Below are 27,646 nucleotides of genomic sequence, written 5' to 3' on the forward strand. Positions count from 1 at the left end.
CTCTTTCAGTTTTACATTGTTTTGTTTTTTTGTTTGGCTTTTTTTTGGTCCATCTGTTTGATGTTTATTGGATGTGTGTCCGTCTGCTACATTTTTGTGTAAAATTTCAGGATAAAATTGTGTTCCAATTGTAAAAAGTTTGACCTAAGCAGGATGAAAGGGTTAACTGATACCAACATTAGCTCCTTACAGACAGAACTGTCAAACAAAATCCGGTGAGAAGAGCCACTGAAGACCACAAACAGTTGTGCTGCCTCTGTGTGCCAGTCTGAAGGAGTTTGACATGACGATATGGAAAATATAATCCTTTATATGCACTGAACACCAGAGTGCCATTGAGCCAAAAAGTGAAATGCCCCCAAGTCAAATGACAAAAATAATAATTCACATGTAATTTTGATTTCTTATTTCTTAGTTATTATGTCTTAATGTGTCTGGTTCCTGTTGTCACTTACTCACTCTCTTACTTCGTCAGCCTTTCTCAAGGTTACTTTAGTTCATTGGGCGTGTCTTATTGTACCACGTGACCATGATGCAAAGTTACTCCGTGTCAACTGTACTCAGCTGCAGGGGTATGGTGTGATGTGGAATGAACCAAATTTACTTATTTTTAAAAGAAGACAATATCAATAATATAAATATTAATTTTTAAATACTCATCTGAGGCTGTATATGCAATCATTTTATATGTAAAGAATAATGCCTTTAAACGTCCAAATTCTAGCATAGATTTTAGGTACAAGCATGCATAATTAGTTGACAACAAATATGAGAATCTAATAAATATTTACATGTTTGAATCCAGAATAGATGTTATCCCTATATTAACCTTGGTGTCGATCGCATCTTCCGCCCGACCTGTAGCCCTTTAATTTCAGCAGGGGTGTCTGCCATTGCGCAGCAGCCAACTAGGTGAAGGTGGAAAATCCACCAGGAGGAGGATGCTTTAATGGGCCACCGGGGTCTGTTTCTTCAGTCAACACATTCCTCTTTTTTTGCGGCCGAAAGCTGCACAGAGTAAACCGGTTGGACATCGTCGACCTCTGCCCAGCTCTCCCACTGTGGTCTGCTTCAGATATATTGTCGTCCCCCCTCCCCTCCCCTTCTTAATCTCCCAGATTGTGGGCGACTTGCTGCAGTCGATGCTGCAGTTTTGAGCCGCTCCTGCGCCGGGACAGCTGACTCAATGAGAAAGACATGCTCGCATTCGTTTTGGTGTCTGGGTCGCTCTGGATTATATTAGGTGAGTTTTGGAATCCGTCAGTGTTTTGTATGCATCTTTATAATCTAGCGTCGTCAGGCCGGTGCTATTGACGATGCACCTGTCTGGCAGGGGCCGAGATGCATTGTGTCATTCATTGCCGGCTTTTTTATTTACCAAAGGTTGTAGCGTTTCTACTCAATTACACAACATCCATCGTCGAGTTTTTAATGTGTAGTCTTTGCCTGCAGCTGGCGATTTGCCTGCGCGGTGACGCCGGTAACATTTTAACATTTTCTCAGACTACACGTGTATGAACCATCGCGATGCAAACGCGTTAACATCTCAGATTACAGCAGGCTGTAAAATGATTCAGACAGAATGCTTGAATGTCACTCCTGGATTAATAGACCAACACGGAGGATGCGTTCAGGTTTATTTTGCCTTGCATCAGTCACAGAGGTGTGGACAAGCTGCCATGCGGCTGAATGCAAGTGTGTTGCTACTAAATGCGTCTCATTCTGCAGATCAGCGATTTCAGTTTTATGGAAGTGTGTGTGTTTTATATCCATGTAGGAAAAAGGCCTGTTCTCACTGTAAGCCAAACGGGATAAAACGTGTGCATTTGAGGCCGGCCAGCTGCTAAGGTCGTGTGACATTGTGCTTAACCGGACACACGTCATTTAGAGGAGGGGGGGGGGGGGGGTGCTATTAGCTGATATCTCATAACATCCTTTCATCCATCTCTTTCAGCACCTTATGGTTGTGTGTTTTCTACCTAAACCTGACTGTGCAAACATCCATCTCTTACACTTTTATGCCAAGTAACACATATCAATTTGCTAGAAAGCCGGTTGTGAGTCTCAAGTGTTATGTCTGTGTCGTCGGTGTCCTCCACCATGCCTCAGTGATGGAGGGAGGGAGGGAGGATGAGGAGGATGAGGAACGATGACGCGCTTGGAATGACCGGAGTTGATTGGATGGAGCTGTCCAGGAGAGAGGGGTGCTGAAATCCTGCAAACCGGAGAGCACAGCATGCTCCGTTCTGACCGGCAAAACCCCACCCCGAGTTACAGAGCGGTTTTCCGGGCATTGAAATGGTCCAGAGACACGGTCGTTGACCTCTAGTCGTCTTTAAATTTCGCGAGGGTCATTTTCTTTTCAAAAGATATAATCCTTTACAAACTTGAGGGGTTTTTTTTTACAGCTTTGCAGGCCAGATTAGAGACGTTGTGCGGCACATCAGCATGGCTATTGCTTTTATGCAACGTGTGATTAAAAATATAGTGCAGTGAAGGATTTTTAATGGATCATGCTGGTAGATCATATGCAAAACTAAGTTATAATGTTAAATAGGCTTGCATGTAATCGTTTATTTCTCCGCCAAAGAGTGTAGGTCTTCAGAGCCGGCTGCGCAGCATGGTGGCAAAGTGAACAATGACGGGTAACAGCTGGGATTTTGATTGGTACATTAATATTTCATTTTGCTGTCATGGATTTGCAGGTGTTTATATATTCATTATCGGTGTAGCCAATCAGTACTGAGGGCCGAAATGGTTTTAAAAACAAACTGAACTGTTTGGATGAAAAAGATATATGCTACAGTGAAGCCCACCTCCCCCCTCTGAGGGACACTCATGACACCTTTAACCAGTAATCACATCCCTAAACCGTGCTGCTCCACACTATAAATAATTCATTTTAATCACCAAATAGTGCCTCCCTGCACAGCGTGTAAACCTATTCTTTTTCCCTCCTCAATATTTAATAAATTAAGGATGGTTTTTGCTTTGCCCCGCCCTTTGGTAGGAAATTTTGTAAACCAATGATGTTTTAGTATTTAGGGTTTTAGCTTATCTACTCAACTTAAAACAAGGCCCAGTCCCAACACAGGAGTAATGGTGTGTACCTGTGTCTCTCTTAAGTATGACTTGTTACCCTTTTGTCATTCTTCTCTACCTTAATTGAACAGGATATGTAACGAGACAAACGGTGGGAGGCAAAGGGATTATGCGATGTTGAAAACCTTCAAATTAAATGCACATTGCATGACTGCACAATATGACAGAATAAAGGTTAAGTCTTAAGTATTTTGCTGTGCACAAATGTTAGGATTAATGAGGCAGGATGTATGTATGGCACCAAGACCAATTCCTGCGTTGACACATCTGCAAGCAATGTCTTTTGGTTAGATTTGGCAACAATCATATATCAGGGAAGTAACTTGTGCTGGTGCTGGTGGTGATTTTACATAAACACTCATTTAAAGTTTCACTCCCAGTTTAATCAATAGTATCAGTCAGTCTGGATGTTCAGCCTTCCTTTTAAGTGGCTCATTGCTGTTTCAGCATTTACTGCATACTCTTCTTCATATTGTGGGATACTGGGGAGTAATGGCTCAAGCTTAAGTGATGAACCAGGTCTTACTGTCTGTCACATGAGCAACTAGTTCTCTTATATGGTTCTTCCAAGCAGCACTTAGTGTTTTCTTTATTAGGTGTGCATTTATAGTTGTGTTATGTGAGCCCACTAATACAATAAACTTTTATGGAAATAAGAACTCCTCATGAAGCCTTGTTCAATCATAAAGCCTCAGTGTTTGATATTGAAATTTCAAAAAAGAGTGCTTATCAACATAAGACACTGGCTACTTCACTTAATTCCTCAGAAAGTAAATATGTAGAGGAGGAACACTTTCACTATGTAGACTTTAGCTTAATAAGTGTTTAATTTTTTGGCTCACAAACTCTAAAATGAACCCCCTAAACCACAAAAACCTCATAACAGGAAGCACATGCATAATGCTGAACAATTATACAAGGTGGTTTTCCCTTTCCGGTTGAACCGTTAGTCAAGGGTTCAACTTTTCCAGTATTTCACAATCACAAAAGCATTGAATAAATATGTCTGATGTTGAATATACACAGTCCATAAGGGTCCCTAAATCCCCCAGACTGATAGCTGTAGGCTGGCCTGCCCCTTGCTTTGATAGTCAAATCAGCCAGGGTGCAGCCTCATTCAGTGATGCTGTGTGTAATTTGTTTAAATGTGCAAATATCAACCGTGTAGCAGACGTATCTTTTTTGCATTTGCTTGTCTGCACATGCATGTATATTGTGTGTTACTATGCCAGCCCGTGTCTCATTTAGTGAAGGTAAGGATGAGCACTGTGTGTTTGAGTAGGGGAGGTTGCCGGAGAGAAAGAGAGCTAGAGAGAGAAAGAGTGGTGGAGGGAGGGGCTTGCGGGAGGGTGTGGTGAGAGAGTGCAGCGTCTGTTGAGCTGAGGGTGGTGTGATACGGAGGCCAGCCAGGCTCAAACTAGGCCAAAACGCATCTCGCTGCCCTTCTCTTGCTTACCTCAGCTTAATCTCGCCGGTGGCAATGGGAAGGTAATCACTAGTTTGCACAGGGCAATGTGATATCCGGCTGAGGCCCCTCTACACACCACACACACATGCACACACACACACATACACAGACACACATCACACCACACCGGCTGCCTGGCTTCCTCCGACGCCTTTGTAAGTGTCACTGCCTAGACCACAGCTGCTTTAACCCTTCTGCAATGCAACTACAATTTAGAGCTCAATTTTTTTTGACTGATTTGCTTCTTGGTGTTTTTTTCATTTTCATTCCCTCTTCCTGCTCTGTACGTATATCTTTACTTTCGCTCTATATGTATATACATATATATATGTATATACAATACATGTATGTGTGTTTGTGTGTGTGTTTGTGTGTGTGTGTTTGTGTACATCTTTCTTCTGTTGCTTGTATCATTAGCTCTTTTTATTGTATGAATGATGGTAGCAGTTACCTGTTTGGCTACCTCTCAGTTCATAAGGTGAATGGCTGTTTCATGTTTCACGTGCACAGGATGTTGCAGTGTCTTTAAAATGAACCCTTAGTGACAGTGACAGGAGGAAGTGGTGGTTTGACTTCTGGAGGGGGTGGTCTTAGTAGAAAACTGGAAGGGGGAGATAAGAACGTGTGGTTTAAGAGATTGAGCGAGAGAATAGTTGTCCAGGATGATAAAGTGTTGATGGTTAAAAAATAAATACAAGGGAAAGCAAGAGGAAAAAGAAAAGTGCAATGCATTGGGGGCAGTGATGTTGCATTTTTTTTAAAGCATTTAACGAATAAGAGAAAACTGAACAGGATGTCTTTTTATAGAGTGCAGTAGTGAGGTTACTACTGGTCATCTGTCTCTGTGCTAATAGGCTGTAATCTCCCCACGCTGGACTCTAATTATTGGTGACGGCCCTCGGATGGGCCGATGGGGCGGGACTTAAAGACGAAGGGTTTGCATTTCCTCTGCTTTAAGCCTCTGAGGTCAAAGTAAGTCTAGCTGGCCCATTCACAAGCCCTCATCCCTACAAGGCTTGCAGTACTCGCAGTGCACCGAATTGTTCGCTAAGTGGAATCTTCCGGAGAGAGGAAGATAAATCTTCTCCTCATGCCCTGGTGACTGATTAGTAACTGCAGCATTAAACAAGCCTCTGTAGCTCAAATCTGTATTTTGTTTTCTTATCTTTTATTGATACTGACTGAGTTAGTGCATTGGGACTCCTTCGTACTGATGGTGGCATGTTCAACCAACCTTTTACAAGTCTTATGGGGAGTGACTATTCAGAGCCATTTTAGATAAGCTACTGTTGGTCAAATTTCTTTTCCTTCTCAAAATACTGTCTTCTCAGTAGAATTACATGTGAGTGGATAAAGCTGGAAATCTCCTTTTCCTCCTTGTAATTCACCATTACAATAAGGTCCATGCTTAAAATAAATGCTTCAGTAGAAATTCTACATCTCAATATATCCAAATTCTTTTTTGGCCTTTTGTTTGAGCTGAACAGTATAGTTTAACTGAAACATATTCAATCTTAAGCTAGTTCAAGCAAATTCAAGCTCTGTAAAGATGTTACTTGTTAGTTTTCATTAATTTTATCACTAAAATATTTAACCCTAATCTTAACATAAAGTCATGCTTCATGCAGTCAGGCACCAGTGAAGGTCAGTTGACTGGTGAGGCACATTCAGACATTCTCTTGCATGTACAAAATGCCCATATGTTTATTTATTTTTTTAATCCAGCTGTTCATACACCATATGTGCTCTGCTTAGATATGATATACTTTGTATCAAGTTCCATCTGTACACTGTTTGACTGTGCACATCTGTCAGGCTTTTGAGCCAAGTGTATATGTATTGCTGCCCCCTGAAAGCAAAACATCATACTCAGTCATCAATATTTCTTCATTTTTGCCCAGTCTTGATGCTGTGTTGTCAGATAAATTGTTGTTTAAACAAAACTCATGTTACAATTCAGAACATGACAGGTCAATAGCACATTGTCTGACTGATTATCCTTTAGTGAACCCCAAGGAAATGATCCACAAGCAGTCAATACAGCAGTGGCGAGGACACGTTAGTAACATAATAAATGTGCAGCTATCAAAACTTTGTTCTGTAGCACAAAATTAGATGTTAATGACTAGCCATACGTTTTTTTCAGAGCTTTCAACTGCACTCATGGCCTTCATCAGTGGCCGGAGCTTATAGCCAATAACTGAATACTTGGTGGTTTTGCTTAAAAATGACGTAGTTGTCGACTCATTTCCTAGATTGATAAATTAATTAATTGACTAAACTTCCCTCAGGCAAATTTATCCTACTTTTTTTATCATTAATTGAAATAATTAGAGGGATTGTCCAAGAAACATTAAGATTGGTATTTGGTACACATCAACAGTCCATCATCCTTGAGCAACTTGTGCTTTCTCTCTCCATACGTTCATCTGCTAAATGCCCACATGGTAAATGTAACACAGTTTTCCCTGCTGTGACAATGAATATTCTTTGATATCCATGGTGTGATATGCTCGTCATCTCACAAGTGAAACAGAGAGGTCGTTGAGTGCACAAGCTGATGAAGGTCATTGCTGTTGCTGATGGGGATGCTGCTGACCTGCTGTTCTTCTGTGCCACCAGCTGTAGCAACAATCTTTGTAGAAGGCAACAGGAATGAACTCTGTGTGTGTGTGTGTGTGTGTGTGTGTGTGTGTGTGTGTGTGTGTGTGTGTGTGTGTGTGTGTGTGTGTGTGTGTGTGTGTGTGTGTGTGCGCGTGTGTGTGCGTGTGCGTGTGTGTGTTATTTAGGTTACTACAGGACAAACAGTTGGACACCATACAGTGCCATAGGCTGTAGTGGGGAGAGGATTGAAACAGCTGAGCAAATTACCCCGTTTATCTATAATAGTCGTGCAAATAATCACACACATTTTTAACATGAAGCCTCATCTCAACTATTATATAGATCCATTTTCTGTTCTTCTATTTGTGTGAACATCAAAGCTACTATAAATCTTCAAGTCATATTAACAGAGCAATGAATTTCAAAATGACCACATAGCAATTGAGGCCATAATGACTCAGTGAGATAAATGACTGACTCAATTGGCAGCCCGCAGGCCACATCCATCCATCCTGAATTGCACCCCATTAATGTACGTCCGCTAAAATTGCTTGTTTTTGTCACTGACAGGCTCAGATTGTGTCTGACATTGTTATGGAAAGGACCATACAGAGAAATTAAAATCCTTAATCCAGTGTGTTTATTATTGTGTCTCACCAAGTTCCGCTCAAGAAGAAGTCTCGCTCTGGAAATCGTGTGAGAGTTGAGTTTTTGCAGATAACAATCTGAGCCTGTCAGTGACAAAAACAAGCAATAGAGTGTGTTATTGGTTGTCGTTATTGCAAAAAATTGTTTTCTTCAAATATGAAACAATAAACATTGCCATTTTTTACTACATTCCCAAATGTGAGTCATTTGGAGCCAGGGATTTTTTGGAGCCACCATCTAGGGGCCATCAGTGGCATTGCACTTTAAATTACCTCCACACTGGCTTCATCCTCAATCTGTGCTAGTTGCAGCTTGGCTGGGACAGCCCTAGAGACATTTAATCTGTGCCCAATTTCTGGGGTTGCATTCATAGTGTAGATGTGGCCCAAAGAGGACTGTACCTCCTCCCTCTTCCCCCAATGAGACAGAGTACTGAGAATTTAATTTAGAGTCACCTTGAGTGAAGGATACACATGCTGTCATCCTTACTACGGTAAGAGAAGATGGCATTTCTTGAGGGAGCCTTTTGCATCTGACGGGCTTTTCGTGTCATTATGGCATTTTCAGTCTGGAAATACATACTTCAAAGGAGTTTGCCGCTGAAACAGGACATACTGTAGGCACTGTGTAGTAGACAAATAATTGATTCTTAAGACCTTTCAGTGCCTCCCACCAAGCACTCAACTCTGTCTGGCTACAGTCTGACATCACTTTCTTTTAAGAGGAACATTTTCAGTTGAGGTTTAAGTGAGGCATCAAAGGACAGTGTTTATGCTAAAATCTGTGTTGGACATATCATGCTGATAAGATTTCCTGCTCTCTCCTCTTCTTTTTCTTTTTGTCAGAGACCTGTTTTCTTGTTGATATTATTATTTTTATTGGCAGTCAAATGAGTGTCAAGCAGGAAAAAATGCAGATGTGGGCAGAACAACGAGAAGAGAGAAAACAGTGAGAGGCAGTAAGATGTTTCCATCTCTCCTGGAGGCCAATTAAGTGTGGGTCTCTTGCTGCTGTTGGGCTATTTCAGGGCAGGAAAATGTGGTGTGCAAGCACATCTATGCAGTGGCATTTGCTGGTTCATTTAACCCTGCAGGTTCCACAGACAGGTGCCAGGAGTGAGACTCTATTCATGAGTCAAATGATAAGGAATATTTCCAAATAAGTCCACCGCAACCTATGAAATCTGAATGTCTCACAGCATTTGACATTCAGTGATGAGCAACAAATAAATAGATTTTGTTACAAAATTCAAATAAGATGACACCTCATTTTACATGTACTGTATATTCATAGACATCAGGGATTTCTCAGGCATTACACATAGAAGACAGTGGAACAGATCATATCAATAAAATTCAATTAAGAGTGTCACTGACCCAAAGAACCAGAATCAAAATGTCAAAATTGTCAAGTTAAGCCAAATTTCTCCAGCTCTATCTGAATATTCAGACCTCAAGCAGAGAAAAGCTTCTGTTTAATAAAAAGCCACTTTCAGTCATAGTCCACCTTTAGCTAAATAAAGTTTTTAGTTCTGCTCTCAGACTGGTTGCTTATTTGACAGTTTTGTTTCAACTCACTAGTCACTTTAGTCATTTTATTTTGATTATTGTACTTTATTGTATTAGTATGAGTTGTATTATTAGTATAAGGGCTGGGCGACTGTAAGAAAACAATATTGCTACACCAAACTTGACACATGCAATACAAAATATAAAATGATAAAGAATAATATTTAGTTATTGACCTTATTAGCCTTATTTTTGGGATTAGTGCATAGTATTAATAACAACCAGTTCTCCTCGTTCCATCTACTCTTGCTTCTCTCCATGTTGTCATGTTGTCGCCTTTCTTTGAGACAGTGTGTGTATGTGTGTGTGTGTGTGTGTGTGTGTGTGTGTGTGTGTGTGTGTGTGTGTGTTTGTACATTCATGCTTCTGTAACTAGCTGCACTCTCTCCCCACTGTCTTCTATTCCAGCGCTCAGCACAGCGGACTTGTCAGTGGGTTATGGAGTCTGTCTATATTTAGAGCTGGTGGAGGCTTCTCTGCTCCTCTACTGTCATCACTGCAGCCAAGCCACACTGTCCATTCAACATGACATTAAGCACATGTAGCGATACATTACATTTATGTCATCTGAGCAGCTCACTTGATCTTCATATTCCCACAGTGATTCATAAGGGCTTACAATACCAATCATGGACACAAGGACACAGGCCTCTGATCCAACATAATAATAATCATTTTCACAATTAGCTTTTGGTATTTAGTCTAAGCATATTTATTTTCATAAAATCCTCAAAATGATCTGAAAAGTGATCATGAGGTGATGAAATGAAGTATGTAGGCGAGGGGATGAGAGAGGTGCCTGTTCTTTGCTGATTATTCCTATAATATTTCTATGATCATTCAGTAACATATGTGACACTGAAAATACACCTCCACACCAAGCAACCTCTGTAACAAAATATTTTAGGGAAGGCACGACTACAGAAGTTATAATGTCCACATCCAGCTAAAGAACAGACCTACACAAAATACTTAGCCTGAGAGCAGTTCTATTATCAAGATATAATCAAGATTGTAATTACGGTTATAATACCAAATTAGGCTAGGCCTATAGGATAATCATAACTCTAATCCTCCCATTGGGCCATCCCACCATTATAAATTCACAAATCACCTACTGAGAACGTCCAATATAAATGCAATCAGATCAGATATCAATATAATCAGATCACTTGTGAAATTAAATTGGTTCCCCCACAGTTGTAGAACAACTCATATTACTGTTTCTATGAGAGAGGTTTTAAAAATGCTAGTTTTGTTAGTTGTTGTTGTTGGCCTGTGTTTAATTGCAGGAAGGTTTGTTTGTTTATTTTATGACACGGTTCAATTGTTTGTGTCCTGTTGGCAAGACTACATGGTCTTCTCCATTAGTGGAAGCTACAGTATGCGTGTGTGTGTGTGTATGGTGTGCTGCACGCCTGGCTGGTGTTTTTGTCATTGATCTTCCCGTCAGGACTGTTTAGACACATCTGCTGTTCTGCAGATTGAAGAATACAAAGCGAGATGTAGGGAATACTGTAAAGTGTGTGTATGTGACAGGAAAACAGACTTTTTCATTCATTTGTTTCATTCAGTGAGCCTTGTGTGATCAAATTATAACTTCAGATGTAGTTTTAACCAACCACATAAGGCAGATAGCAGAGCAACAAAACCATCCATTTACTTTTTTAAATGTATTTAAATTTATTGTAATTTTTTCACATTTTTATCTTATAAAAATCTAGGGGGCAAAATGACAAAATGGAATTCTTTTAGTTATTGTAAAGCTAGTATAGCTCTGTGAGGCTTTACTCAGCTAGCACCGGTGTGGCAAAATGCTCATAATAATCATAAAAGTTGTTCAGGTGTTCATATATTTTATTCTAACCAACTGACTGCCATCCAAAAACTAAGCCAAATTTCATGTTTTCTGTATTTTACTTGCTTTTATTTAATGTAGTTGTTTTGGGGATTTTGTTTTTGCTACCTTTATGATGTTTCTGCGTTCATTTTGGAGGGTTCAGAAAACTTCCACATTTCCTTTTAGGTGGTGAGATCAATATCAATCTCAATTAAATGATGGGATTCATGGGATGTGCAATATTGATCTGACTACAGATCTGAATGTTGTTCTGACATGATATTTTGCTGACTTTAGATAAACCTACAGGTGAAATGTTCCCTTTCCGTTCCCAATTTCGTTCCATATTTTACACTTTTAACATCACTTCTATGTGTTTTGTGATGAGATGGCCTTGTCTGCGGTTTCTCAGAATTACTAGTTCATTACCAAACACTTGAATCTGTGCCAGATTATGTTTTCATTTTGTCAGGTCTTTACAGTAATTAAGTCTAGCTGTCGGACAGACTCCAGCAGTGCACAGTGGGCCTTTCCGTGTCCTCAACAGAGGACATTTTTTTCCCAGAAGGAACTTTGACTTTGTAAATGCTTCAGCACCCATACAATTACCAGTAAGCAATTTTGCTTAGTTCAGAACCATCATCAAGTGATGCCTACTATTTACGAAACACCTCACCAACCACGCTTAACATTTCTCAGCACTTGAGCAGCTCTAATTCCCCATCAAAATTACTGGAACTAGAGAAAAAGGGACAACAGAAAAAGAGGAAATATTTGAATCATGCAGTAAAAAAAGAAGAAAAAAAGAGAAGTTAAGAGTTATGTGTGGTTTGAAGGTGCAGTACTGTTTCTCAGAGGGATCTGTCATGCTGTGGTTTTTCAGTTACAAGCCGATGTAGGTTTCAGTCTCAACAGACGATCGAGTTAAGTTGAATTGGGAGGATTCAAGCCCAAGTAGTGTTCGGGAAGCAGCATCAGGGAACTCACTGTAGAGCAGTTGAAGGTACTGTCCTCTTGACTTGAATCAAAGCAACAGAGGTGATGACAGATAGATGTACTACAAGTGCTGCTTTATAAATGACTGTATTATGATAAGTGCTGACCACATGTGTGTGTTGTCATGTAGACACTAGAATGTTGTCATGTAGACACTAGAACATACGAGCATGGTGGGGCGGCGGGGGAGGGGGGGGTTGTTGGTGCCCCATTAGTTTGTAAAGTAAAGCTTCATGTTGTTACTGGAAAGAGCAACAGCGCCGCCACTGGCGCTCTGTATGTACAGATATCACCACATTTCAATAAATATTAATATATTAAAATGAACTGATGAGTGTATATTCAATGTTCTATTATTTAATTAAGCTACATAGCAGTTTGGATTTTTATTACAGACTGAAAAACATTATTTACTGCATCCCTCTGTTAGTGATGTCATTTTTTGTGAGGACAAGGTGTTACTGTAGCTTTGAGTTGAGATTATCACTGTTGCTGTTGACCAAGTACCCTGTACCCTGTACCCTAATCTCAATATATTTAAATTTGACCACTTAAGGCCAATAAAGTAGATAAAATGCTCATTATTCCCGGCAGAGCCTGGTTGTGTTGAAACTGCATTTACAGGACTCATGACCTCAATATTTCTAGAAATCCAGACTATAACCCTGCAAATAGACGTTTACAAAACTCATTTATGAATCACCTATAAATGTATTCAGTCAGAAGTAGACTAGCTTTGTTTCTTTATTCATTTTGTTCCTTTTTAAAGGTGTTTGAAAGTCACGTATCTGGCTTCCTGCCTGAGGCGTGCTCACACCTCAGTGTAGGTTCTCGCGTGACAAAAATCCAAAGGGGGTTGAATTGGGGGCAACCAGATTTGTCTGACCTGGATGACTGAGAATCTTCATAGACATTTATGACATAACGACTCAACTTCCCTTTAGTAAAATGGAAAAAAAAATAGTGCTTCTATTAAAAACAGAACAGGTGGAGAGGGAAGTCAATGTTCCCACGGCCTCAGATATTTATACTAATCGGTTTCACTGTATGTTGCGGTTTTGTGTATGTGTATGTGTGAAGGGTGAGCGTTAGACAGTGAGCACACACATAGGAAATGCTTCTGATTGGCCGTGTGCTGCAGCAGTGCCCTGATGCTATTCGTTCAGTCAGGTGGTGCTGTCTCTGACTCATTCCTCAGGGGAGGGAAAGGAAACCCTCCAGTCAGCGCTGCAGCCGCCCTCCCCCTCAGTTAAATTATACATCGCACGATTTATGTGTGTGTGTGTCACGGAGGCTTCGCCTTGAAGAGCGCCATGCACACGCACTGAGTGTGTGTCTGTTTTATCTACTTTCCAGTACCCCCACTTTTCAGTGCTTTGGTGTAGATTATCTTTTCTGAGCTGCTTGTACAGTAAAAGTAAGAATGCGGGGGAAGACCCCTCAAACATCACAGCGCTATTAATCAAACCTAAAAAATGTGTTTGACAGGGTCTGGGTGGAGGAAGGAGATGTGAGGTCAGATGTTTTCGTAAAACACGAGACTGTCACACATTAAAACACAATGCTGAGAAAGTCAGTTGGCACATTCAGTGTGTGTCTGGGCAAACCCACTCACATGTGCGGAAGTGGTAATGAACTTCTCACCACTTCCATCCTAGGTTACAGCTTTTTTTCTTAAAAGTCAGATGCCTGTCATGTGAAATGTTTTGTGATGTTTGATACATGTGGTTAGGGTTAAATGAGTGATAAATGATCAGTCTAGTGTGACTGATCAGTCTTGTATGTTTTGTGTCTGGAGCTGTTTTAGAAAATCCCACAAGCTGCTCTGCTGTCTTTAATTTGAATCTATAAAATGTCAAAGTCCATTAAGTGAACAAGATCATGTGGAGGAACGTATTGATAGCTCACATTGACATAATAAGGACTTCAGTAGTGGTTTTCTAAAAACTGCTCTGTGGGCAAAACATCATACTGAATAGATGAGGAGAATTTCATGGCAAATATGTTTCAGGTGTTGGATGTTTTGGTTTGGATCCAGAGTTCATTTGTTGGCTGTGGAAAAGAAAAATCCAGTTCTTTCAACTATTAATTATGCAGGTTGTTTGTGTGTTGACTTGGTTAATTTTATGCTTACTGCTGCAGTCCACTGTTCCTGTATCACACAGTGGTTTTGTCTGTCTCAATCCAGCTTCTTCTTTTTTTCTGTCTTTGATGATCCAAAATGCAACTTTCTTTGAAAATACTGCCTGAAGACCAAGATTTAATGTATTTAGAATTCAATAATCAACCTGTTATTTTGACAGCAGCGATACCCAAACCAAAAGGCAATTCCCTGTATGGCAATTTAGCTGAGTGAGGTGTTCATTTGGTATTGATTCATCATGAAAGGATCCATCAAAAAGCATAAAAATCACAATTGTTTCACCAAATGTTGATTTGAAAACGCTTACTGAGCAAATAAATGTTCTAAATGGGGTATTGTTTAAAAATAAAAATAAAATGTGGCCAAGATTTATAAAGAATTTATACTTTTTGTGTTTCAGGTGTACATTAAACATTTTTACCAATGTTTAGATTTTAAGATGTCATGACACAAAAAGTGCCAATTCTTAGAAATCATAAGTCATGAGTGTCCTCCCTCCTGCAGAGCTGAGTTCCACCCTGATGGAGAAGATGCAGGCCCAGGAGATGATGAGCGGCCTGAGGATACCGGAGATGGACGAGCTCGGACAGTTTTTCCGCTCCCTGCCTACCTCCACGCTGGTAGGCATCGGTGCACTGACCGCCGTGCTGGCGTACTGGCTGGCCACCAGACCCCGCCCCATCAAACCACCCTGTAGCCTGCTCCACCAGTCTGAGGAGGTGCCGGTAAGACAGGCACACACATTCCCACTAAGGAAATCACTTTATAGATGCAATCTCCCTCAGAAATGCTGACATTTCCATTCACACATACAAGGAAATTTAAATTTAAATCATTAAATAATGATTTAAAAAATAAATTCTCATTGTCTGACATTGATCTACTCACCATAAACTAATGGACAAATTCAGAGATACACTTTTGCAGATACTTTACAGATACTGTGTGTTTATTAGACACACACAAGAAGTTCTGATTTTAAGTGATTGAAGTAATTGTATTAAAAGAACAGTCAGAGAAATACTGTTTTATATATTTTCAATTTACTCAGAAATCTTTGTAGCATTGCATTATATTAAAATCAAATTTACATCATCAAAAATACAGACAAAGGTGTGTTAGCCACTATTAAACCTTTACCTGTGTATCCAATAGCATTTTAAATTCATTTATTGCTCACAAGCTGTGGAAGCAATATGCCCTTGATTTTACCCCAGTCCTGGTTTACCTTAACCACCATCCCAACCAAATCAAACACATACTGTTTTTCACACACACACACCACAGCCTTGTGCCCACTCACTGGAACGACAGGCTGGCAGTGTTTGTAGTAAATGTGAAACTCCTTGTAAAAGCTCGTTGTGGCAATGAGGTTGTTCTTTAGTGAACTGAGGTGTTTGAGATAGCGACACAACAGTTGAGATGACTGTGTGTCTGACGATTGCAGGTACAAACTAAAGTACAAGCACACACAAACGCAGGATATTAGGTCAGCATTGTGTTATGATCTTCAAAACATGCCCTGCTCCCTAATCTTTATATCTGAAGTGACTGAGTTACAAAAAAGAATTTGCTTCAACCATTCTTCATTGTTATAAAAATATACTCTAATGATCCATAATTCATCTACAATGTACACAAAAAATGTACAAAAGATATAAAAGCTCTACTAAACTCATCAGCTTTGATATTTTGTATTAATTTGTGAGCTGACAAGAGGTGGATCAAGATTTGGAGAACAAGGAAAACTTTTTCTCTGCTTACTCTCCCTCAGGCTTTGATATCTATTCAACGCGGTCTTTATGATAGAGGATAAGATCTTATTTTCATTCATATATTTACATTCTTCTACCAGATTATAAAGAGAAAAAAAATGAAACACTGTCTCTCTCTCTCCCTCTCCCTCTCCCTCTCCCACTCTCTCTTTGTGTCAGCATGAAGATGGAGGTCGAAGGTCCATGATGGGCGACAGTTCCAAACTGCTGAGTCACTACCATGATGATGCCAAGACCATGTACGAGGTCTTCCAGAGAGGCCTCCACATATCTGGTGGGTAGAGAAAATCTACCTCTAACTCTCACAAAAACACAGTACATATACAGACAGATGTTAACAATCTTGCTCACACATCTGGATAGTTGAATCCCACCTGTCTTTCAAACCAGCCATACAGCCAGCCAGTACATAGAATTACAATGTACAATATACATAGACTTATTAATTTAACTAGATAATTGAACTTTTTGTGTATTTTATATACTGTATGTTATAACATGTCTTGATGATGATTGGAAATGATTTTGGAGTTGTGGTTGTTGAATCCAAACAAAATTACATCTACAACTCACACCAAAGTTGTAGCTGTTCCCATTAAAGCGTTAATCACTCAGGATGAGTCAGAAGGTGATACGTTTTCCACATAAAACTGGTGATAGATTTCTTGTTTTAACCTCAGGTGATTGTATTAGAGTAGTTTTATGTTATGTTGTCACTGATTTTGATGTTTAATGTGAGCTTGTTGGTATTTTTTAGTATGTATTTACATGCCTTGTGTTTTATGTTCAAGTATGTGTTCTGTGTTTTACAAATCAAAGGTTGAAAGCTGAAAGCCAAATACTTGCTGTTGTATCTTTGTCAAAATGATGATGTGCATTAATGTTACTGTTTAGTGCAGTATTCAATGTGTGTATTTCACAGCTCTGTAGTACACCAAGACAGTGTTAAGGTTACATAGGTTTGTGTGACCCTGATCACCATCATTCACCGTCAGTCACCATCATGTCTACAACTCTAACTACATTTTAAAGTATATAATGTTTTTCCCTCCAGGAAAATGTTACCATAAAGATTTTAAAATGTTTCTGCCAACACTAACACTCTGTGATACAATAGAATAGAAAATTCTTTATTGTCATGTCCTGCATGAAAATGTATCTGAAATAATTAAGTAGATTTATGCAAGTACTGTACTTGAGTACTGTTTTGAGATACTTTACTACTTGACGTGAGTAATTCTATTGGATGTAACGTGTTGATGTACTTTGCTATGCCACTGTATTTACATGCATTGCATTCAAAACAAATGATCTATATATAATATGATGTTTTGTTGTAGACTAAACTACCCACATAAGACGCTGTTAAAATTAGCTCCACCACAACATTAAAGTGCTGCTCACATATTGTAATGTGATCAACTAATATGACACTGACAGGGGCTATTCTGCATAATGAGGACTTTTACTTTTAATACTTACATCTACTTGATTTTTTTTTTTTTTTGATAGTGTGGTATTGCTTCAAAAAAATGTGAATACATTTTCCAAGATTGCTAAAACTTGATGTCTGACTTATGTTCCACAGGTGATGGACCTTGCTTAGGCTCGCGACTCCCTAACCAGCCTTACAAATGGATATCCTACAAAGAGGTGAGTGCCATTCAGGGGAGTCAGACATGACATGTGTTATCAGACCACTATCCTGGGACATCAGCTTTACAGTATGGCTATAATCATGAATCATTGTCTTTCTTTGCTGCATCAACAATGATTACATGTGAAAGCTGCCAGCTACTGTGCAGAGCTGTCCCTGCCAATGCTAGCTTCCCCTAACATAGTTAGTGTACAGTCTATAATAAGATGTTTAGAAAAAGTTGCAATTTTATCGAAAGAATAGTTGTTTCTGGAAATGTGATCTGGATTTAGGAAATGAGCAGTTGATTATCAACTTCAGTTTCAGTTGATGGTCGGCTCTGCATACTTTGAATGTGTTGTCCTAACCTTAATGTCACAGGTTAACCACATAAACTTGTTGTTGTGCAATATATATATATATATATATATATATATATAAAATTTGAGCTGTTACACCAGGGTGATTCAACTGTGGTCTTTGCTATTTTCTGGTGCTATGTACGGATTGAAGGTCTGGTCGATTCTGAAAACAGTGCTGGTCAGCACTCATTCCTATAGCAACTGAAAACTTCCACACATCCTTTGATGCAGTTTCAAGTTCCAACAAATCTGTGAATATGGGCAAATACCTCACATGTTGTGGAAAGTCATGTAGTGGTGGTGGTTACAGGGGAATTTCATTTAGCCAAGTGATGTAGAAATCAGTCCATATGTGAAATAAATTACACAACATTCAAGTGCTATTTATGACATCATGTTGGGGGAAGTTTTTTCAGTTCACTGTGTACACTGTACAAATTCCCAGGAAAGCCAGATAAGTCTGGACCTGTTTACAGTCTCAGTCAGAGAAAAGCTGTCTCTTTCCGTAATTTAAACAATAGACCGTTTGGTGTCAGTTCAGGTCGGAAAATAATGTGCAAGACTTCCACTGAAGCCTGAAACATGTGGAAGTAGTTATGCAACTAAGTTTGTTGTCAGAGGAGAGGAATATAAGCCCTGTTATCTTTAATGTCTTTCACAATCAGGGTAACTTCAGAAATGAGATTTTTGCAGTCAGCAGTTTACATAATAAAAGGTCATGCATTTCACACGAGGTAAAAAATTGTGGATGTTTCCAAAATTAGATGTTGCTTTTCATAGCTGAAGCATGACAGAAAATAAACACCATGCTATGGCCAACACAAACATGGATTTACGTTTTTCCAAATTAGCACCACAAATCCATTCACCTACCTAAATAGTTAGAAAATAGTACCAAACTCACTAAGCCAAAGAAACTAAGAAAAACATTTTTTTTGCCAGTAAACAATAATATGATGTATTCTTATTTGGTTTTGTTCCGAATGGTGCAATTAGCTGCTATCTTATCTTGCTACCTAAAAGGTGACGTCCCGAGCTGAGTACCTGGGTTCAGGCCTGCTGCACCAGGGCTGTCAGCCCAGCCCCAATCAGTTCATAGGAGTGTTCGCCCAGAACAGACCAGAGGTGAGTCCCATCTATATCTCAATTTCTGTCTCTTAACGCTTCATGTTGTCTCCCTCACTCTGTCTCCTCGACTCTGTTTCTCATCTTTTCTCTGCTCACTTTTTTATACCCATTGGCTCGGACAAAGAAAACCATTTTGCAGATGGTTTCATTCATACAGACCACTGGTGTAAACACACACACACAGCATCTTAGCATCTTGGTTAAAACAAGATCTCTCTCTTGAAAAGGTGAAAACCAAAAATGCATTGGCATAAAACTATATCAGTATGTATAAGCACAGTCTAAACAAATAAGTACATTTTTTTCAATTGATGAATGAACTTCAACCCCTGACCTTTAACCCCTAATTTGTGTGTGATTGTAGTGGATCATCTCAGAGCTAGCTTGCTACACCTACTCCATGGTTGTGGTTCCCCTTTATGACACACTGGGCCCTGACGCTATACGGTTCATCATCAACACTGGTAAGACCACAAACTGCTTATTTAAATGCTTACCGGCAGCCATGCTAACACACACACACACACACACTCACACGCCCACACAACAATATCCAGAAATGATCATCTTTTTTAAAAATTTGGAGTTTAAAATGTGAATACATCAAACAAGCATCTCCTCATTAAAGGCAAAAATCATGAATAGTAGCGAAATAACTTAAAAAAAAAAAAACTTTATAGTACTGCTATAACTTTACAATTATAATAGTATTACAACTGAAATCATCATTTCAGAGTTTTAAATAAAATGATTAAATCTGGTCTTCACCAGAGACAAGAGACATAGAGATGTTCAGTACATGTACAAAACATTCTTTGACACATAATCATCAAATTAAACTGACTACACTGAACCACACAGTGGATTTTAGCAATGTGGCTCCCCTCACTGGTGACTTCAGAACACCATTGTCAGCCTTGATGCACAGAATGTTATTTCCTGGGTAAAGCTTACTTAAATACTGCAAAGGATACAAAAACAATTATGATGCAATACTTCTGCTGCAAATGGATGCTGCTGAGCTATTAAACTTTAAAACAGTGCTTTTACAGTGATAGTTTTGTACTGAACTGAGTATAACTGTTTGAAGCAACACTAGACTGACCTTACTACTGAACTGATGATCTATTAAGGAGAATTTGAACAAGAACTGATTAGTGGAATTGATGCCATCCTAAGATTGGTTGCTTTAAAGACCTAAAACTCACTCAATCTATATCTGGGTGTTTTTTATTTGTTTTGTTCCTTTTTGTTTTTTATTCTGCTGGTATTCACACAAGGGTGCGGGTGCTTGTGTGTGCGTGTGTCATTTCAGCTGAAATCTCCACAGTCATCTGTGACAAAATAGAGAAAGCTCAGGTGCTTCTGGGCAACGTGGAGCGGAAAGAGACTCCGGACCTGCAGAGAATCATCCTAATGGATGCCTTTGACTCTGACCTAGTGGACCAGGGCAAGGGATGCGGCGTCCATGTGCAGGCCTTGCAGGAGGTCGAGGTATGACATTTAAGAGAAAGATAAAATCACTGCAAAGCTATAAAGGGTCTGATGGGCAATTTGCTCAGTGCAAGTGATGTAAATATACCCTGTATCAAGAAATATACACAAATATGAAATAGTTCTGATCAGCTAGTCTCTTTAGAGAGGCTATATACTCAGAGAGGTTTAAATAAGAGAATATAAAAGAATGATAATAATAACATAAAAAAATAATACAAACATTCGACTGTGTCATCACAGAAATACCATGAACAGCCAGTCAAAACAAACTGATGTTTTGACTTGGTTTGCACATTATCAAAAAAATAATGTATTTGTCATGAATTTTCAAACAGGAGTCTTCTTAAGGTCAGATCATTGTCTACTTGTCTAAATATGACACAAGTGCTATGTCACCACCACAAAATCACACGCAGACAACACCAATTGCATTAAAATAGGCTGTCATGTGTTGTTATGCCTCTATGTCTCAAGAGTGCATTTACGGTAATTTCACTGTTTCCTGCAACTGGTAATGCTTCATTAGCTCAATCACAACAAACAGACATGAGAAGCTATCTTGAAGGACAAATTAAGATAAATGCAGATTACTTTCCTTTCTTTCTCTTTTTCTGTAAATGCATGAAAATTCTGAACACATCATAAAGACAAAGAAAGAGAGCATGGGAAAACATTTTGCACACTTACATAAAGTGTGCAAGGGTTGCATTGCAAAATGAGGACATCTCAATGAGTTGCAAACAGCCAAGACATACACAGAAAAGTATAGTTGGCAGTCACAAGTGTCCATAGCAATCATTTTTCTGTGACAAGCAACCCTCATGGAGGCGTCTGATCTGTGCCAGCATGATAGAATACCGGCTTATCGAGTTTTCCAGGCGACTTAAAAGAAATGAGAGAAGTTTTTGCAAATGCTGTTGAACTCTTGACACACAATCAAACATTCAGCAATAAACTCTGCACATGTGGCCTTGCCAACTTTATATGTCTAGTGAACTGAACCTTAATCCTTAAAGTAATCTCTTCCCGTCAACATAAAACCACAAATGTTTGTCTCCAGACGATGACTTGCTTTGGAAAATTCATTTACAAAACTATTATATTTACACACTATTCAAGGAATTAACAAAACGAAGACTTAAGCTGTGTCTAATTTTTTCCAAGATATTGCATGATAGTAAAAGGTCCTCAAATAATGATTTGTTATTTCTTACAGGCTCTGGGCAGAGAGAACTACAGAAAACCTTTAGTGAGTACTGTACAAAATCACACATTACATGGGAAACAATGCACTCTATAATGATTTTTTTTTTTTTACTATAACTTCCTCCTGATGTGCAGGTTGGTACCCTGCGTGGTAGCCCCTGCCATCAGTGTATGAATGTGTGTGAATGAGATGTAATGTAAAGCGCTTTGAGTGGTCGTAAAGACTAGGAAGGCTCTATATAAGTACAGTTTATTTACCATAAGTTACATGTCAGTCTCACGTTCTGATCAATACAGTTTTTTCTCCACAGCCCCCAGCACCTGAGGACCTGTCCATTGTGTGTTTCACCAGTGGAACCACAGGTAACAATTTGTGATTAACATTCAGCATTCTTTTTTTTTTAAAGAATGAAAGCACTCCTAATGTCATTGGATGCAAGGGCTTTAATTGCAAAATGTTTTATAGCCATCTAAATAATAATAATAAGTATTTACCTAATATTTACCTTCAGGAAATTACATAAGAGATACAAGTTTTCTAAATGCATGATCTCCTGTCTCTTGTGAAATGCTCATATGTCATATGTGTAATGTATTTAGATTTGATAAGTAAAAGGAGGACAAAACATTTACAAAAAGGCAGCTCACTAATTGCTGGGACTATGAGGAGTTTAAAACATATTCACATGATAAATGATTCAAGAAGACAGGAAGAAGTATTTACTGTGAAAGAATGCAATTTCTTCACAGCAGCAGGCTGATGTCATAGCAAGTGGATAATTTATCTCCTACTTCTTCACATTATATCAGTTCTCACTCTGGATTCTCCAGCATGTCCTGACATGCCAAAGATACATGAGAGAGCATTGCTGTTTTTATGCTAGTTGTTAACCCACAGCAGCAACAATGCAGAAACTCCAACACAACAGGGAACAGGAGTGGGGTCATATGAGGACTGGCTAGTATCAGTTTACAAGGGACAGTAGCTGTAACTCCCCCTAGTTACAGTCCACTGAAGTGCAGGAAACGCTGCCACCTGCTGGCTATGAGAGTAATGTTCAATTTCCAGAGATGGGTTTTCATTTCTCAAGAAATCCCTCTGTCTTTGTTGCGACATCCACTCTGCTCTGAATCTAAAACAGCATTCTTCACAGTTGTGGGACTTGGATGACATTTACTGAAAGAGGAACATTTGAATTAAATGTCATTGCTTCATATTAACCAGTGTATGTTTGTAAAAAGGACTGACCTTACAGAATTACAGAAGCATAGAACCACATTACAAACTGCAAGCTGTTACAGGAATGACCAATTCATGCAAGGAGGTCCATTACTCTATAATTTTCCACTTGAATAATAATAGGGCATATCCTCCAAACAAATTCTGGTAATTTAACATAAGTAGAATGTGTGTTTATATAGTAATGAATGTATTTATAGATTTTAGAGGCAAATAATCCTGAAAATAAAAGGAAGTGGAAAAACAGGATTACATTTGTGATTGTAGGTGAACGTAGGAAATAAATAAAGTGTGTTAAGTTTAGGTTAAGTTTAGTTTTGTGAACTTTTCAGTAGATACACAGCACATATAGATAGATAGATACTTTAATGATCAGTCACAGGAAATTGCTTAGTTTACAACAGCTACATCTACACTTAAGATAGCCACAACTAACATCACATAGAAACACATCTCCGACTGTTCAATGGGGAGGAAATGCTGTGGTCCATCAGGTGCTAAAGTGTGTAAATATGAAGACATCAACACCTCTCTGTGACAAACTAATTTTAGTATTCTATCGGTCAGTTTATGTCACTGCTTTTATTACCACTCCTCAACACTGAAGTACGATGGAAAAGCCATGAAATGAAAGACATGAAATGTGGGTAAAAGTACTGCTGAATTAGATGTGTCTTTCCACATCTGACCCTCGGGTGGGTGAGGAATGTTTCATCTCTGTAATGTCAGTCTGATGCCTGTTTACTTACACAGGAAACCCAAAGGGAGTCATGCTCACCCATGGGAACGTGGTGGCAGATTTCTCCGGCTTCCTTAAAGTCACAGACGTGAGTGACCCTGTCCTCATTTGGCCTATGTGCCAGAAACTTTTACAACCACACCCCCCAGATCCTTTTCCTGCTAACTCCCATTTTTTCACTTTTCTGTCTCCTGCAGAAAGTAATTTCCCCCAACCAAGATGACTGCCTCATCTCCTTCCTGCCACTGGCTCACATGTTTGAGAGACTCATTGAGGTAAATGGCCTAAAGTCAGGTCTTTGACCACAGGAAGAAGATAATTATGTGCTTATGAGCTTGTTCAAGATTTGAGGAGGATGGAGGGGGCAGAGGAAGGATCTGTGTATGAAGCTATGATTGCTATGAAGTGATGATTAATCTGGGATTGCTTAGTATGTGGGCGATAGAGAGAAAGGGACAAAGAGGCTCCCTGCTCACTGGCCCACTGCTCTTCCTTTCTTTAGTTTTACTTTCCAACTGTGTCAGCATGTTGCATCATTTCCCACTACTGAAGTATACACATCCACATGTCTACCAATTTATCTTTGTGCATAAGAAATCATGCTGTTGAGACAAATCAGATCAAGACAGGAAACAAAGATAACTGTTTTACTGTAAATCCTGTGTTTACCTGCAGCTGGTCACTAATCAAGCCACTAATCTACTGTACCTCGTACCACATTTTCAAGTCAAATCTGACATATTGAAATTTATTGGTGTTGTCACTCCAACCCAAAGAGCTCCTTTCTTGTTGGAACAAATGACTGAGCTGTTTGTCCTTCTGGATTTTACAAAGCATCTACTGTTCAACTGTAATAAAAACAGCTTCATTTTAGGTTTCAGTTTTAGTCATAATTGGGATTGGATTTTTTGGGTTAGAATGAGATGAGTCATTTATTTTATTGCTCCCACAGGGATATGTTTTCTTTTTCAAATACACATCTCCTCTGAAAACACAATCAGATGAAGTCTTTATATCCTGAGGAAATCAAGTTTCCTTGCCAGAAATGTACCTGTGTTCACCAGGTCTTTCTTGATCTCTCGCCACGATTACAGAAAGCAGGATTACCTTTTATATGATGTGTAAGATGTCAGGACACATTACCCACAGCAATTTGGTTGCATATAGAGACACATACTCTCTTACTTCCTGTTTTTTTGTTTGTTTGTTTGTTTGTTTTTTCTATCATCACACCCAAATGCATTGGTTGTTGTTTGTCTCTGTTTCTCCCTCCTGCTGGGAACAAATGAATGAATGAAGGTCTTTTTGTTTGTTTTTTGGAGAGAAAGGTTTGTTGATATTCAGGATATGATATTTCAAAAACAAGACTGATTATATAAACTAAAATGTTTTTTCCTGACACAAATCCTCTCACAGTGGTAACTCTTTAGCCTCAGTTTTTCACGATGGGGTTTTAGTTTCAAGTTTTGACTAGATGTTGACAGTAAATACAACAGTTACCCTGAAGATCTCAGAGAGAGACAAAAAGACACTAAGTGGAGGTTGCGCTCACTGAAAACCTAAGTCAAATCCTGTCAATCAAAGAGCTGTGGGTCTTGCCAGACTGCTTTTCATCATGGGTTCAGGATCTGTTATAAAAACTGACATCAAACAGCTGAAAGTGCTGATGCTGTATTTTTGTCTCCTTACATGAATTTAAACCCCTGCTTAAAGTTTTAAATTATCCCAGGAATATTGGGTATGATTGTTTCATCAAGTGGATTATTCAGTGTGAATATGTGTTTGAATTCTTGTTTATATCAAGAGTCATGTGCATATACCACAGTCATTAGCTTGCATCAGGTTGAACCAGCCTGGTTTGTTTGACTTCAACGGGCTACACTGTCAGTGGCGTGAGACTCAGGCTCAGGAAACCACCTTACTTAACCAGAAGCCGGCACAACAGATCAGACAATAGAAGCAAGTTCAAGAGTCTCACACACAAACACAACACTGTATATGTGATCTTGTCATGCCTCAGTCAAGGGGGAAAAAAAAGAGCAGACCTTCGGCTTCAGTGTGTCCTCAGCCAACCTCAGAAACAGGAAGAGGTCCACATATGGTGCATTTTTGGCATAGTCACATGATAACAAAAGGGTGTGTGCTAAGTTAACCTTCATTCCCTATTCAGTCTGCGGAAGTGTCACAATCTGCAAATCTGCAAATGGATGTTGCCTGTGTGTGAAAAATCACTTTTAAAGCTAGGCCAACTGAGGAAGTAGTCATTTTCATTCAAATACATGTATATTCCTCACAGTCCCCAACAGTCTGTCTCCAAGTTGCAGCAAAATTTGCATACTGCACATTCATTTGTTAATTTTGTGATTTGTTAGTTGTTCATTTGAGTCAAAATTACTAAAATGTAGTCATCAACATCCACTCTTGTCTTTTTCCCCCTGGGCGCAGCTACCTGAGGTTAAGAGAGTAGCACTGAGAAGTTTCAGTACTGATTAGTGCATCATTACTGAGTAATAAACTACTTCTGTGGCTGCAGACTTGAACAGCCAGCTGTGAGCAGCAGTATTTCCTCAGAGAAGCTGTGCCTTAGCAGACACTGTACAGTAAACTGGCTTTTGCAAAACAACTCAGTTATTGTAAGTTAATTTTAGTTCAGACTCTCCTTTTTTCAATGACATGACATTTCAGAAGAGTGTGGGAATGAAAAGCCTTCACACAAATGCCCAACTGATGTTTGTTAGTTTATCAGTAATTTAACCATTCACCATCAAGTACATGTATCTCTTATTACTAGTATTAGTACTATTCTTTAGTATAATACTAATGTGGCCACTCACCACAAAGTATCAATCAGAATTTCATAAATATAAAGGGTGTCTTTTCTCTCTAATGCAGTTTGAATTATTTTGAGTGTTGTAAAAATGTTTTGAAAAGTTCAATATGAATATAAATTTATGTGGAATTTATATGGATGGATAATAGCTGGAAGCTCACTATTTGTGTCTGTTTGCAGTCTGTGGTGTACTGTCATGGGGGACGGATTGGGTTTTATCAAGGCGACATCCGTCTCCTCTCAGATGACATGAAGGCCCTGCGGCCGACCATTTTCCCTGTGGTGCCTCGACTGCTCAACCGCATGTATGACAAGGTGAGATAAACAGATACTACAGGAAAGACTTTCAAAGAAAGTGCTGTTTGCTTGCTCTTCTGACAATGGTGCATTTCAGCTTGTTTAGCTAAGAATCTCCCAAGCAAAACACCAGCTGTAAAAAATGGCACTGTCTGGGAAACCAACACACACTGTGAACATTTTTAAACCACAAATTTGTGGTTCGAAAGTCTTATGAAATTGGTTACAGTCTTTATGAGTCAATTGAAAATCTTTGCCATCCAGTACTGTAGTTGTGGTTTAAGGTTAGAGGTTTTCAGCATTTCAGAATGCATTTCAGGTGCATGGTATCAGAGAGAATTGTCAACTCGACCTAGTGGAGAAGGCTGATTCAAAGGTCTGGGTGCGTGAGTGTGTAATTTCTTCAGAAATGCAAGTTCTGTAATCTGTAAAAAAAATGTTTTTAAAAAGACATCAAAGAAGGAGACATTAAAGTTATGTTCTTGCACTGTAGTTTTGCCTACTTCTTGATAATTTAGGGGCAATTTAAAAAAATAGATTTAAATGTTTTCAGCAGGCGGAAGGAGA

The 27,646-nt window shown here is 39.1% G+C and overlaps 1 protein-coding gene across 1 annotated transcript in view; it reads left to right on the forward strand.

Annotated features, from left to right (window-relative positions):
- The first annotated feature begins 1,147 nt into the window (after positions 1-1,147).
- The window catches only part of acsl6 (acyl-CoA synthetase long chain family member 6), a 34,040-nt gene continuing 7,541 nt past the window's right edge, over positions 1,148-27,646 (forward strand). The window contains exons 1-12 of the mRNA XM_053332303.1: positions 1,148-1,243; positions 14,874-15,094; positions 16,304-16,418; positions 17,733-17,797; positions 19,166-19,267; positions 19,635-19,734; positions 20,586-20,764; positions 21,984-22,016; positions 22,285-22,336; positions 23,967-24,040; positions 24,150-24,227; positions 26,963-27,097. Of these exons, the coding sequence (XP_053188278.1) occupies positions 1,198-1,243; positions 14,874-15,094; positions 16,304-16,418; positions 17,733-17,797; positions 19,166-19,267; positions 19,635-19,734; positions 20,586-20,764; positions 21,984-22,016; positions 22,285-22,336; positions 23,967-24,040; positions 24,150-24,227; positions 26,963-27,097 (1,200 nt within the window). The 5' untranslated portion in view covers positions 1,148-1,197. The remainder of the gene's footprint in view (positions 1,244-14,873; positions 15,095-16,303; positions 16,419-17,732; positions 17,798-19,165; positions 19,268-19,634; positions 19,735-20,585; positions 20,765-21,983; positions 22,017-22,284; positions 22,337-23,966; positions 24,041-24,149; positions 24,228-26,962; positions 27,098-27,646) is intronic.

This window comes from Scomber japonicus, chromosome 13 (genome assembly GCF_027409825.1).
Source record: "Scomber japonicus isolate fScoJap1 chromosome 13, fScoJap1.pri, whole genome shotgun sequence".
In the NCBI taxonomy this organism is placed as follows: Eukaryota; Metazoa; Chordata; class Actinopteri; order Scombriformes; family Scombridae; genus Scomber; species Scomber japonicus.